The 15,740-nt window shown below is 37.5% G+C and overlaps 1 protein-coding gene across 1 annotated transcript in view; it reads right to left on the bottom strand.

Annotated features, from left to right (window-relative positions):
• Positions 1–15,740, bottom strand: part of GUCY1A2 (guanylate cyclase 1 soluble subunit alpha 2) — a 357,730-nt gene that overhangs the window by 102,572 nt on the left and 239,418 nt on the right. Inside the window, exon 6 of the mRNA XM_030828948.1 lies at positions 6,005–6,148. Coding sequence (XP_030684808.1) covers positions 6,005–6,148 — 144 coding nt within the window. The remainder of the gene's footprint in view (positions 1–6,004; positions 6,149–15,740) is intronic.

The raw sequence follows: 15,740 nt of genomic DNA, 5'->3' as shown, positions 1-15,740 counted from the left end.
ACTATCACTGGCCTACCTACATTTTGACCCACAGTTGGCTGAATCAGAGGATGCAGAACTCATGGATATGGAGTGCCAACTGTAATTGGTTTTTCTTTTTTCCTAAATACAGTCTCAGGCTGAAATCTGATAGGGTTAATTAAATATTGCAATATTTCCAAAACCCAAATCCCTCCAAATATTAAAATAACATCAGGTTTCCTTTGCAAATAGCAAAAACTATTTAAAAATTAAAAATTAATTAGAGAATAATTATTGCATAATCTCAAAAAATCCTGTAAGCTCATTAAAAGTTGAAGCTTAAGGAGCTATAATTTACTGTGTTACAATACATGTAAATTGTACATTAATATTCCTGCTTTTGCACCAGTCAGTAATACTAATGTGTTTAGCAATCTCAATTGCAAATCAGGGAAATGCTGAGTCTTTTTCTCATAGCATTTCCCTGATTTGCAATTGAGATTGCTAAACACATTAGTATTACAACATGATTACACATTGTTTAACTCTAGTTCACAATGTTTCCTCCACACTTGCCTCATTATATAAAATGCACTGTCTTTGAACTAATGAAGAAAATTTGAATTTGTATGCCTATGAGATAAAATTTAATGAAAATAGTTTTCAAACTAAGTACAGAATTAAAAGACATTTGGACATACTCAATATTCTTCAAAAGCCTTAAATCGTGAAAATGCTATTTGTCTTTCTCATATACCCTAGGCACATTTTCTAGTTAATCCTTGACCCAACTTCCCTTTCCCTATCAACAGTGTTTTTTAAAGAAAGAATAAATCATAGGCAGTAATAAATATTTGGTTATTTTAATCAAAGTGTGGTTAAACTATTAGTACAAGTTAGCCAGTGAGCACTAAAAACTATTCAAAATACCTTTGGGTTCACAAGATTAGAGAACAGTGTAAAGTAATACATTTTTCTAGTGAATTCAGTTTGCTAGTGCAAACAAGGAAAAGAGAATATAAATATAATTTTACTTTTCAATTGTCTACTGTTTAAAATGTAAAAATTCAGTCCTGGCATGGTGGCTCATGCCTGTAATCCCAACATTTTGGGAGGCTGAGGCAGGAGGACTGCTTGAGGCCAGGAGTTCACGACCAGCCTGGGCAACATAGGGAGACCCCCATCTCTACTAAAAAAATTTTTTTAAATAGGTGTGGTTCCACGTTTGTGGTCCCAGCTACTCCAGAGACTGAGTTGGGAGGATCCCTTGAGCACAGGAGGTTGAGGCTGTAGTAAGCTGTGATGGTGCCACTGCACTCCAGCCTGGACAACAGAGCAAGACCCTGTGTCTCGAGGGAAAAAAAAAAGAAAATCAGATTCTCCTTTGAGAAGAATAAAAAGGAAATAGTCATAATGCTGTTCTTCCATATTTTCAGCCAGCAGAAGAAATACCATATTGATCCAGGGTGAAAAAGTTCTAATTACTTTTTTTATAAAAGCAGTTCTAATTAAAGTCAACATGAACTGATTTTTCAGAATGTATTGTATAGATAGACCATATTTATGGATGCTTTATAGATATAGTCTAGAAGTAGCCTCTGAGTTTCGTTAGAGTACTTATTGAATGATAATTTACTTGAGTATTTATAAACTGAAAAAACAAAATGCTACATTCTCTGGTTATTTTCAAAATTAAAAAAACATAAATGCAGGCAGTTTTACAATTAGTGAGTCAAGGGCATTACCAATCATTTCCAAGCAATTGTATATGACAATTTTGGCTCCTATTTCCCATCATTACAGGATGCCTTAAAGGTTCATAAAACCACATACAAATTATCAATTTACTTTTCAAAGTCTGGTTTCAGTTTTAGTCAATTATTGCAATTATAATAACTTGTAATTTAAATCACCTAAAAACTTACATAATTTGAGGTAAACACTAAGCTACCACATATCAACTGTACTACAACACCCCAACAGTTTTATAATAAAAGATTCTCTCAATAAGTTTGGAAATGTTCCCACAGCACCAAGCTAGAAGGCAATTTAAAATCAAATTAATATGCTGAAAAATAATCCCAAATCATGCAAATACTATAAATTAGTAACGAAACTAAAATTACTAAGGTGGTTTATTATTTTGAATTCTCTTTCTGCATTCTTATTAAATCTTTATGGACATTTCCTCTTCTGATTTAATAAGACTATCTGATTCATAAGAAATAGCTAATATGAAATCCCACAAATGAAAATATTGATGAACACACTGTAAAACTCAATTCCCTGGTTTTGTTTTCGGGTAATTTAACTGTACTATGACAATGCTAAATTCAAGACAAACATACTCTCCATAAAAGAAAATCCAACATCAAAAACAATCCCAAATGAGAAGCCTGTGCAGCTGGTAGGCTTGAAAATTTAAGAACTGATTAGTTCAATCTGGAATGTCTATATTTGCAGTGTGCAGCAAATCTGAGACAGTATTTCTTTTGTTTGTTTTCCTGGCAGTGGTAGAAGTACCATTCATATATTTGAATAACTCAATAATTATGCCCTGAGGGAACTTAAACTAGATTTTTATTTTTAATGCTTTTCATCATTAAAACTCTGATAGGAGTGGTTAGAAAACTCTCTTTCCACTTTTAAATGGTTAAATATGAACATATAAGTGCATATTAAAGAAGAGTAACAAAAAAATTTTATACTATGTTTATTTTCCCTATTGTATCGTCTTACCTCCCATCATCTTTCCCTCAGAGATAAGCACCAGATTGAATTTTGTATTAATCATTCCCTTTTTTTTTTCACATTTTTTGCCATCAATGCAGGTATTTCTAAATAGAATTGTTTCCATTTTTCCAGTTTTAAACTTTAGTTAAGTGGAATAATACTACAGCATTCTTTAATGACTTTTGTTCAAGATTATGTTTTTGACATTCATCCATGTTGATGTCAGTAGCTGAGGTCATTCATACTCCCAACTATATGGTATACCAAGGCATAAATATATCACAGTATCTATCCCACTGTTGATGGATATTTGAATTAGCTAGAGTTTCAGACTATTACAAAAACTATTCTTGTGTGTGACTTTTTCTACACGTGCACAAGTACTTCCCTTGTACATGTGTAAACATCTAGGAGAGGAAATGCTGTGTTGTAGGACATGCAAAAGTTAAACTTTACCAGGTAATGCCAAGTAAATTGTACCATTTATACTTCCACTAGCTATGGGTATGATTTCCTGCTGCTACAGATCCTCACCAACAGTGGCACTGTCAGACTTTCAAAGTTGTGTCAAACTAGTAGGGAGAAATGCTATATGATAGTGTTGTAAATTTCTATTAATTTGATTACTGACAAGGTTAACTAGATACTTATTGATTACATGTGTCACAAAAAATATTCTCCTAGTTTGTAATTGTATTTTAATTTTTTAGTTCTTCTTAACAGGAAGGTTTTAATTTTAATGCTCTAAACTTTTATATTATGATTTGCAAATTTTTGACCTGATGAGTTCACAAAAAAATCCTTCCCTACTTGTCAAAATTTTCTAATGACAAATTTATAGTTTTATAATATGAATTTTTACATCTACCTCCCCACACCAAGAATTGATTTATATAAAGATTCATCAAGTACAATACCAATTTCAATTAGTTTTCTTCATGAATAGCCAATAGTCCCCCAAGCATTTATTGAATACCTTGTCCTTTTCACACCAATCAATGTCACTTTTATAATTTTTTTTTTTTGAGACGGAGTCTCGCTCTGTCGCCCAGGCTGGAGTGCAATGGCGCATCTCGGTTCACAGCAACCTCTGCCTCCCGAGTTCAAGCAATTCTCTGCCTCAGCCTCCGGAGTAGCTGGGATTACAGACACCTGCCACTACACCTGGCTCATTTTTTGTAATTTTAGTACAGACAGGGTTTCACCATCTTGGCCAGGCTGGTCTTGAACCCCTGACCTTGTGATCCACCCCCTCAGCCTCCCTAAGTGCTGGGATTACAGGCGTGAGCCACCGCGCCCAGCCTGTTACTTTTATAATTTATCAATTGCTCTTTTTCTCTGGTGCCCTGCAGTCTCATTAAGATGGGTTTAGTTTTGGATTCCTATGGCTTAACTTTTGCAGAATTCTTTGGAAGTACTGTGTCTGGGTACTGATTACTGTGGGTACTGATTGACATCTTTTAATAGTTCCTGAAAATAATTCTTTTTTGTATTCACTCTGTTACCTCCATTTGGAACCTCAATTGAATATATATTACATCTTTCCACTCTCTCCACCGTGTCTCCCACATATTTTATATTTTACATTCTCTTATTCATATTCCCCATTTTTAAATATCTGAACTTAGTTACTGATAATTTCTTCAGTTCTTTTAGTGAAGAAATTCTTGCTTCATCTATGTCTAATCTGCTTTTAAACTTGTCCACTTTGTTCTCTTAAGCATTATGTTGATTGCTTAGAAGTTCTCTGATTCTTTCCCAAGTCTTGTACCTTTCTCACAGTTTTCAGCTCCTCTTTTTATTTTATAGTTACGTTAAAAATTGTCATTTTAATTCTATGTCTGATAGGTTTGATATCTGAAAACATCCCAGATAAGTTTTTTCACATCTATAATTTCCCCTGGTTCTTCCCCATAGTACTGTGTTTTCGTGTGTGTGTGTGGCTTTTTTCTTTTGTTTTTGGTATTATGTTATTACTCATTTTAAGAACCTTTATCTTCCAGGTGGGTTAAATGTAAAAACTCATACTATAAAACTGCAAATTTATCATTAGGAAATTCTGACTTAAGTCGGGAAGGATTTTTTGTGAACTAGTCAGGTCAAAAATTTACAAATTATAAAAGAAAATATGTGTCATTTAAAACATTATAATTAAACCTTCTGGCTTATCAAGAACAACTAAAAGATAAAAATACAACCACAAACTAGGACCTTATTTTTTACAACACATGGAATCTGTGGAAATAATTTGAGGATAGGATGGAAGTTGGCATCCTCCAGGGGGAAATAGTATTTCCTAGTTTCCTTCTATCATTGCTAATAACAGGGCTCTTAAGTTCAATTCACCAATTACGGTTTTTTTTTTCAATCTACACACATAGTGTAATTGTCAGGTTTTTCTCTTTCCTATGAGCTCAGAGAAGTGCCTAATAGTTTTTTTAAAAATATTTTTTGATACATTTAACGCAACATTTTCATAATTTTAATCAGGTGGGTTGTTCAGGGTCCCCAATCTGCTATAACGCCAGAACTAGAATGGTACTCATATTTTTAGCCATTTCCTGCGCCCCACCACCACCCCCGTGTTTTCTTAACTCTTAGCTGGTAAGCTGTTACAAAAGGGTGGACTTGAATACAAGTTTACTTCCCCAAATATAAGATTTCTGATTTCAAAGTAATGACACTTCTGGGATCCATCATTGGGCTCAAGCAGAAATATGGTAGATGACTTCATTCATTCCCAGAGGCAGACCTCAGATTGCAGACCATCAGAACCAAGAGTACAATACACCAGGATCTGGACTTTCCACTGTTTTTAAAGTTTTCACAGTTACTAGGCTGCAATCTTCAAACTCTGCCACAAGAAAATCTCCAGAAGTAACTCTGAGGGCTGAAGTTTCACAAGGAATACCTGTATACTATCTGCAGGAAGTTGTGCAGGTCCTCCATTTTCTTGCTTTTTTGTGTGTTTTGCTTCTTGGATTACCTCTAAAACTCCAAATCTCATCATCATTCTTGCTTGGATTTGGTGACCTGGTCACTGACAGTAAGTTCTTCCCTTGGGCCTAATCTTTTAGCTCTTTCTTTCCTCCACAGTAATTTGCCTTCCACAAACCTTTTCCTATCTTGGTCGTATTCCATTTGTTCTTTTCCTGGATTTATGAGTTATCTCTAGTCACTCCTTGTCCTCCTTAAGCACCCAACTTGTCTAGATCTATAAATTACAAAAAGTGGAACTTGGAAGGGAATTATTTGCCTCCTCCAGTTAATGGTGCACTTACTACTCAAACTAGATTGTTGGGAGGGTTACCTGAATAGGTCTTCCATCAGGTGTCAGCACCTCTTCTGAAAGTTCCATCATCTTCAACGCCATCAGAGCAATGGGTTTAGCATGGCAGAGGCTTTTTCTGTGGAGCCCTGCTGCAACACAGTAGGCATCACCTATTGTTTCCACCTGCAGCAATCAGACAAATCAAATGCAAACGTATGATAATGAGCCTGAAGAGAAATGATTAGTTATCTGCAATCACAAATGTTGCTGAAAAACATGTCGGCAAAACATCAATAAATTAAGCAATTAGACAACTGTGTATAATCACAGCAGAGTTTGCAAACAGCCACAGTCAAATACTGACATCTCACTCCAGGGTTGTTCATTAACATTATCACTAGAGATGATCATTGAAATTAGGAACAACTATAATATAAAATAATTATCCCCCACGAAAATAGAACTGTCAGTATTTTGCCTAGATAATTTCCAAATAATCGCCTTTTCCAGAGCCATCCCTTCATCTCCTTCCAACTTTCAAGTATTCCTGTGGAAAGTATTTTTTTCCCAGTTTTTCCACCTGAAGAAAATTGTTCCACACTTTTAGATATATGTGTAATTTTTCATCAGGTCTGTTCTTTCTTACTCTTAAAAATTGTAATGCCTAATGTTTCTTAAATATTCATACTCCATACCATTAATTGTGTCAACCACTTTATGTACATTGTCTCATTTTATCTTCGCAAATATCCTACATGAAAGAAACAAGTATTGGGCCGGGTGCAGTGGCTCACGCCTGTAATCCCAGCACTTTGGGAGGCTGAGGCAGCAGATCACAAGGTCACCAGATTGAGACCATCCTCCAACATGGTAAAACCCCATCTCTACTAAAAATACAAAAAATTAACTGGGCATGATGGTGTGTGCCTGTGGTCCCAGCTAGTAGGGAGGCTGAGGCAGGAGAATCATTTGAACCCAGGAGGCGGAGGTTGCAGTGAGCCAAGATCACACCACTGCACTCCAGCCTGGTGACAGAGTGAGACTTGGTCTCAAAAAAAGAAAAAAGTGGCACGTGTACACCATGGAATACTATGCAGCCATGAAAAAGGATGAGTTCATGTCTTTTGCAGGGACATGGATAAAGCTGGAAGCCATTGTTCTCAGCAAACTAGCACAGGAACAGAAAACCAAACACTGCATGTTCTCACTCATAAGTAGGAGTTGAACAATGAGAACACATGGACAGGGACATCACATGCTGGGGCCTGTCGGGGGTTGGGGGGCTAGGGGAGGGATAGCATTAGGAGAATACCTAATGTAGATGACAGGTTGATGGGTGCAGCAAACCACCATGGCACGTGTATACCTATGTAACAAAACCTGCATTTTCTGCACATGTACCCCAGAACTTAAAGTATAATTTTAAAAGAAGAAACAAGTATTAGTGATATTTGAAAGATGAAAAATTGAGGTGCAGAGGCCCATCCGTAACCATATAATTGAGAGTTAACAGCTACTGTAGGGGACTTTCCAGACCCTCTTCTAATTCTATTGTCAACATCCATTCTGAATGTCCATTGCTGTTGATAAATATTTTAAATATTTACCCCAGGTTAAAACTGCCAAATTTCCAAAGCATAGAACATGGAATAAAAGTTCTATTACTTTAGAGAAAAGCTCTCTAATTATCCACAATAGAGATGGTGGTATTAATGGCAAAAACTGCAATTACTTTTGCACCAACCTAATAAAATCCTCAATAGTTTTAATATTAATTAGGCTGAAGAGATGAAAAATTGTACTAAATGCACAATTCCAGTGTCACTTTTTCTGTGATGTGCTCCATGTTCCTTCCTTTAGTTTTTATCAAATAATTTCTCAAAGAACTAATCCTTTCTTTATTCTGTTTCGACAGCACTTCCACATCTCTCTGCTTTAACATTCAGCACAAGCTATAATCAATATGTATCTATATAAAGTCAATACATATCCCTGGCTACGATGTGAGCTTTTAAGAAATGGGACTATGTTCAGGAGATCAAGACCATCCTGGCTAACACGGCGAAACCCCATCTCTACTAAAAGTACAAAAAAAATTAGCCGGGCATGATGGCGGGTGCCTGTAGTCCCAGCTACTCGGGAGACTGAGGTAGGAGAATGGTGTGAACCTGGGAGGCGGAGCTTGCAGTGAGCGGAGATCACGCCACTGCACTCCAACCTGGGCGACACAGCGAGACTCAAAAAAAAAAAAAGAAAAAAAGAAATGGGACTATGTTTTTTCCATCTCTGTATTCAGAGCTTAGCATAATGTCTATAATATAGCTATTTATTAAATATCTCATATTTATTGAATATTTGCTAAATGAATAAATAAGTCAACCACGCTAACCATAATTACAATAAGTAATTTTCACTGTTTGCTTATTTTCATCATTCATTTTATGAGCGCCATCTAGATCTGTGTGCTACATAGATCTGTATAGGAAAAATATGCGTCAGTGATGGAGATGCTTCCAGCATAAATATACCAAGAATTATAAAATATTCTATTATTTTTAATATCAAAAATTAAATTTCCATGTAAAAGCATTCTAACACTACAATATTAAAAAGATATACTGCATGAAATTATATGAGCACTAATTTAGGGAATATTATGAGAACACTTAAGAAGCTCATGAGACCAACAGTGCAAAACTTATCACTTGATCATCAGGAAATATGCATCAAAACTGATTCAAATACCCCCAGATCTATCATTATATTCAAAAATTTCACTTTAAGACCTGTTTTCTGATGCCAGAAAAATGAAAATAAAATTATACTGTAAGAATAGAAAGACAATGCAATATGAGTTGGCAAAAGTTTTATTCCAAAGACTAAAATATACTTCCTAGAAATAATTCTCACTGAGGAAGACACCCATCAAAGAATAAACATCTAAAATGTGGCTATTTACCATTTTCCCCCAAATAAGACAATGTTCTTTGCTAATCTTCACATTATCCCACCCTTTCATATTTGTATACACTTTAAAAATCTATGATGCTATTAGCTGTGTACTTTGAAACTTATTTCTGGTAGTCAGATATCAGAACATATAGTCAGTAAATTCCCCGCACAAATCAAAATGCTTTGCAGTAGCTCTGAACATCCAAGTTCCTAGAGCACAATCACTTCCTGAAATGTCTATCATCATCATCGTCATACTCATCAGCATCTCAATTATCTTTTCAGAAAAAAAGTGATTTGAATTCCATTAAATGTATATTACTAGAATTTGCACAAGAATACATGGAGATTAGTTATATGTTGCATTTTCTCCTTAGGAGTATGTACTCTAATTGCATAGAAAAGTTAGACCAATATGTTACCAACTGATATATAAATGAATGAAGTACAAAATAAATGTGGGCACAATGTAAATATGACAAATTCATATTACAATCCATACATGATTGTATAAAACTTTAAGCGTGGCGGCTGACACCTGGAATCCCAACATTTTGGGAGACCAAGGCAGGAGGACTGCTTGAGTCCAAGAGTTCAAGACTAGCCTGGGCAACACAGTGAGACCTCAATCTCTACAAAAATAAAAATAAAAATTATCCAGGTAAGGTGGCCCTTACCTGTAGTCCCAGCTACTTGGGATCGCTAGAGCCCAGGAGATCAAGGCTGCAGTGGGCTATGATTTCACCACTGCACTCCAGACTGGGTGACAAAGCAAGAGCGAGACCTTTCTGTCTTTCTCTCCATAGGTGTGTAAACTAAATATATATATTTAATTTCCAAATATTAGAAACCAAAGGTTTCTATAGGACCAAAGAGGTAGGGAAGACACAGACATCAAAAAAACAGTGACACATATTAGGAAATGAAATTCTCACAATTATTCATAAATATCCAACATACAGAAACCTAAAAAATGTTTTCATAGGCTGGGTTAGATTATGATATAGTAACAATTTAACCTCCAAATCTTAATGTACTAAATAAGCAAAAGTGTACTTCTCATTCATTCTACATATCCATTTGGATTAAGGGATTGGAGCGAAGGAGAGAAACTGTGCCACATCTCTTCACTCCAGGAACAATGCTAACAGAACCTCCACATTGGGAACTAGTCGCCACAGCAAAGGAAAAGAGGTTCTGACCAATTGTACTGGAGCTCTTAAAGCTTCCTCCCAGATGTGACATATATATCTTCTTTTCATGATTCATTGACCAGAGCAAGTTACATGGCTATGCTTAATGTATAGAGAATGGGAAATGGCAAACTACCTTGTGCACTGCATGAATGAATAAATAATCACACATTCTCTAATATCAAAATGTCTGGAAAGTTTAAGTAATTGGCATATACATTAAGTGTAAGTAATATATCTTTGTGTTTTTTTTTTCTTTCCAGATATATTCGGCACCTTAAGAATATTGGCAGAAACACAACTGTCTTAATGCAGCTTTCCAGGAATGCTCCATTTTTCTCTCTTCTCCCTTCCTCTAAGGCAGCTCTATACAAGTTTAGCAAAATTAAATATATGTGGAAGTGTTAGTGGATTCCTTCAAAGTAATTAGTGGGTTTTGCTTCATGAGGAGCAGGAAAAGTGAAAGTAGAATGTATCAATTCCATTGCTCCTGAGTTTATTTCCTTGAGCTAAACCAAAATGAAACAAGTGGACAATGTAAACAGACTACAAAAAAAAAAAAAAAACTGTCTAAATGTTGACTTTGTTCTGAATTCCTTTATAATTGCCTCGGTGTTTTCATATAGTTTTAAATACAACAGACACAGTTTAAAATAGTGCATTTCATTTATTTTCACCATCTCCCACCTGTTCGTGAATGGCACTGGATAAGAATAAAGATGGCTAAACTAAGCATGGAGATGGGGAAAAGATAATGCTTATGCAAATGTCTGAAAAAACTTACATCATTTTCTGAACATAGAAGAGGAGGCTTAAGTACTAAAAATACATACAACTGCTCCCTTACATATTACTATAGCTGTTTTTATAAAACTTTAAATAATTTGCCTATCTCAGTTTATCTTTTCTCAAAACTTTAGAATCAAAATCTTTACATTATTCCAGAAATAAAGGTGGTGTAAATAAATATATTAGAGCTATGCATTCACCTTGTTTATTTTAAGACACGGTCTCACTCTGCCTACTTAGACTGGAGTACATTGGCATGATGTGGGCTCTCCACAACCTCTCCATCCCGGGCTCAAGCAGTCCTCCCACCTCAGCCTCCCATGTAGCTGGGATTACAGGGGCATGTCACCATACCTGGCTATTTTTTTTTTTTTAAATTTTTGTAGAGACAGGGTTTCACCATGTTGCCCAGGCTAGTCTCGAACTCCTGGGCTCAAGAGATTTGTCCACCTCAGCCTCCCAAAGTGCTGGGATTACAGGCATGAGCCACCATGCCCATCCCATTTACCTCATTTATTTTAGTTTTAGACCATTTAAAAGAATTTCTTTTCGCTCCTAATAGAATTTCATTCTCATAACATTTTTCTCCTTGACCTCTAGGCTAATACTTAAGAAATATCTGGGAATTTCTTGGATATTTGGGCACAGATGGAAGAAAGAAGTCAGGGTGAGGGGGTCAGTATTGAGGATAAGATTAGCCAAAAAGAACAATGTACACAATTAGGCAATTAACCATCCCTGTTCCATGGGACTCGTGACCACCTCAGTCCTTCAATCCAACAGTCCTAGGTCTGTCCCTCTTTGAATTTTCTATGGGGCATAAGAGCAGAGGGTCAGAGAGCTCCGGTAGTCTACATTACTGAACAATCTTCCCAGGACACAATCAAGAGAAGCAGCAAATTAGAAAGTCTGCTTTCCAGCTGTTTTGTGTTCTAGGGTGCTCTGGTGCCTTAAAAAGAGACAGAGAGAGAAGAGATATTGGAATGAGATGTAGGCAGACAGATATAGATAAACTTTAAAGATGAGAAATGCTTTCTTCTCTCTCCTAGTATCTCACAGAGCACCTGGACACCTCATCATGCTCAGGTGGGTGAAAGGTGACTGGTAAATTGTCCCATATTCTTCATGAGCTTACTGGCTGTCACCAAGAATGCTTGGTTCTTAGAAAGGATGCCGTATTTCCCTTGCTGAGAGAACTGGGCCACATCTGCTAGCCCAATCAGCTGACATTTCATGTGGTTCCTGGGTGACATGGAGGTTGGGGCACAGTAGAGGGCTTCTCCAATGGTTGGCCGAGAGTCTGAGTCCATAAGCAGTTGTGGAAGTCTTTGGTGACTAGAAACTGAACAATGAGGTCAATGGCGGTCTGCACAAGAATATCCAAAAGGCTGGCCAGGAAACACACATACACACACACACACACACACACACAAAACCATAGCCCAGGCCTTCATGGATACTTACTAGTAACAGAAGAGCAAGAAAAACTATGGTCTTAGGTAGATTAAGAGGCCCTCTACTTTTTGTCCTTCACTTTAGACATACACAGCAACTTGCCACTGTTTATGTCCCTGTTTTGCCAGATACTCAGTAGGGTGGCTGAAATGAACTCCTAACCAAAGATGAAAATCTATGTGATTGTGGTCAAGCAAAGGTATTAGGTCCATGGAATGCCCACGGGACATACTCGAAGATACGCAGCTTGCCACCAGCCTTGAACCCAGCCTTTCGTTGTTCCTGAGATTGCGGTTCTTAAAGATACACTGACCTTTGAAGCTAACTCGTAAATACCTACATCAAAAAGAGACAGGAAGGCTCTGACACAGACAAGGGTTCAAGCCGTGTAGAGGAAAGAATGCAGTTTTCACCATTTTCCTGGCTTAGACAAAGTGATGGGCATGTTCATAAAAGCCACATTCTTGAAGCTGGGAGCACTAAAAGTCCAGAGAAGCCAAGATGCAAGGAGGTCAGCACATAGACATCACTGTTGGCCAAACACAGGTCCAACAATAGAGGGCAGATGATCTGGAGCAGGGGCAACTTCCAAAAGTAGGAGTTGGCTACACTGATACCAGAACAGCCTGAGTATCTCCATGGGCTGTCCTGCTGAAGGTAACCTGGCTTTCCCTCCACATAACAGTTGGTATTTCAGGAGCTGGGCTAGAGATCCCTTTAAAAATAACAGCAATCTTATCAGGTTCTGGAAGGCTGTAGTCTGAGGACCAGGTGAAGAACCTATAGGTGATACCCTGCTCCTACAGGACTGGGGCATGGGATCCTTGCCATGTGACTGGAATGAAAGGAAATGCCACTTGTCCAGAGGCTCTGACCCCATGTTGTTTAATGATTACCTTGTTTCTGAAGTAGAGGTTTGTTCGAAAAAAGATTTCAAACATGTAGCATGTCCTTCGATGTCTGAACTCTTTTTACCTCTTAATTGAGATGGCCCTCAGCAAATCTGCACCTTGGCCCCTATGCATGACCTTTGGGTGGGGGTGGTTTCAAGAGGTGGCATCCCAGAAGGTGAGTATATTTTGTTTGATGAATCTGTGGTCTCATCTCAGTGTCACCATATCCACCCAAACTTGGGCTCCAGCTGGAGGAAGGCCCTGTTAGCCTGTGCAGGTACTGTCTCCAGCTGCAGCCTTCAGAAAGTCCTTGGCATTCAGAGGCCAGGGCTTTGCCTCCTCCTTCATCTCTGTCACTTTATTTTCCTTCATCATTTCCCCTTTTCTCTACAAGGATATCACTTCATCAACTGTTCTTCAACCTACATTTCTTCCTCCACCAGCATCTCTCCACCTTCTTTTCACCCACAACCTCGGCTGCTTTCCTCACCTCTCCTGCTGCTATTGAGAAAATGGCACACTCCTCAGTTATCACTTTTTTAGCCAGCTCACCATACCAGCTATTGCCTGAGTCCCGGTCCCAGCCATAACCCTGTAGGTTATTCTCCCAATATTTATGGGGGTTGAGAGGGCACTCCTTCCTGAAAGCAAGATGCTCACCAAGACCAGTGGTGCCAGTAGAAAACTAAGTCATCACAGGCGATGACTGGCAGGGTTGGGTAGCCTGAAAATTGCCATACCTCTGTCTCCCTAGCTCTAGAGGAGGGAGTGCCCCTGGTCCCAGTTGCTGGGACCAGAATAAGAGATAAACAAAACTGAGGAAGAAGGGGCTCCACTTCCCATAGGGAACAAAGAAGCAACCTCTACCTCTTTGGCATCTGGGCATAGGCATATGCATTTTAATCAGACATTATATTGTGACTCTACCTCCTCATTTTAATTTTATCCTTCCCCATAAATGTGATTACCAAAAAGGAAAGTTAATAAGATTTTCTTTTTACTTTCTGTAAGTAATCTTGTAGTCATTCAATATGAAGATCTGCATTATAGGATCTTATTTTATGATGTTAAAGGTTAATATTCTAGCAATAATTTTTGTATATTAATGAGATTAATGTTGCAGAGGCTGGAGCTCTGTACTTGTTCTCCATATGAAGTCATGGGTAATATCTACAGAACTAAGGTGTGATAAAGAGTCATTAAAGTAACCTTATAATACCTCTGACTTTCCATGGGCATTACTATCTGTCATATGAGAACTGAAAGTCCTCAGTTGGCACTGTCATTAACCTATAGAGGCACTTCAGAGAGAAGAATCTGTGTACATAGGTATCACTCCTTGCATAGGCTCAGGAAAATAAAAGGTCATCTGCTCCTAAAGCCCACCATCATTTTTAGATGTGGGTAGCTTTTTTCTCCAGTACAGCTTTAAATTCAAAGTCTGATTCTCAGAGACCCTAACAGAGAGGATGGATTGAAACTAGGCTTATTTACTCTTTCTAAAGGCCCCTGAAAGCCTCATGGGTGTACATATTACTTTTAAAGGAGAAGATGCAAAAAGAGAAGAAAAGCCATTTCCACTTCACTGAGTATATGACTTTTTAAGGGCACATCCCAAACAAAACTGCAAAGTAGGCAAAGTCTATCTCAGGACTCAGCCCTCAGTATTTTCAAGTTTTCTCTCCTGATTTCTAGATCTGTAACTTTCTTTTTGTTTGGCAAGGGGGGATCTGTAACTTTCTTACAACCATACCTGATGGACAAATTTCTATCACTCTCACAGTATGTATCATGTTAATGTGTGTGTGTGTGTTTATACTCCTCTCCACCTACTAGATATTTACTTAACTTCATATCCCTGGACCTGAGTACAGTATCAGGATGCCCATAAGAGTTCTATTAAATGCTTTAAATTGCATTCAATTTCTATATTTAGGGGTCAGAACTGGCCCTTAAGCAAGTTTTCAATTGCAAAATTCAGGACAATCTGCATAAGAATCACCCTGAAGTTATTTGTTAAAAATTAGATTCCCAGGCTCCACTTGGATTTACTGAATCAAAATATGGATATAAGGGCCAGCTATCTGCATTCACAAGCTTCAGTTGTTTTATATGATTCCCAAAGTCTGATTCTGTATATGAAGTGAGTTAAAAATAGTACAATATTCACCCAGATATTCACCTTTTTTTTTTTTAAAGAGCAGTGGCTTTCAGAAAGGAGAAAAACACTTCTAACCTGACCCCAGCTATTCCCATGTACTCCTTCTCTGTCTTCCACTCTATCCATAGGGGTAATAAACTTTTCCAGATATTTCCTTGTTTGTTGAAAGTGCAGACTACAATGACCAGTCCAAACGTGCACATGCACACGCATACACACCACACATGCTGAGAATCTGGCACAGTAGGCATTCAATGATCCAAAGAAAGTTTGTTGAGCTCAATTAAACACACCCAAGCTCATTGTACATAATGATTTAGCAATTCAAATGG

The sequence above is a fragment of the Nomascus leucogenys genome, chromosome 15 (assembly GCF_006542625.1).
Source record: "Nomascus leucogenys isolate Asia chromosome 15, Asia_NLE_v1, whole genome shotgun sequence".
Classification (NCBI taxonomy): domain Eukaryota; kingdom Metazoa; phylum Chordata; class Mammalia; order Primates; family Hylobatidae; genus Nomascus; species Nomascus leucogenys.
The sequence above is the reverse complement of the archived record's forward strand: the minus strand, read 5'-3'. Positions and strand labels throughout refer to the sequence as shown.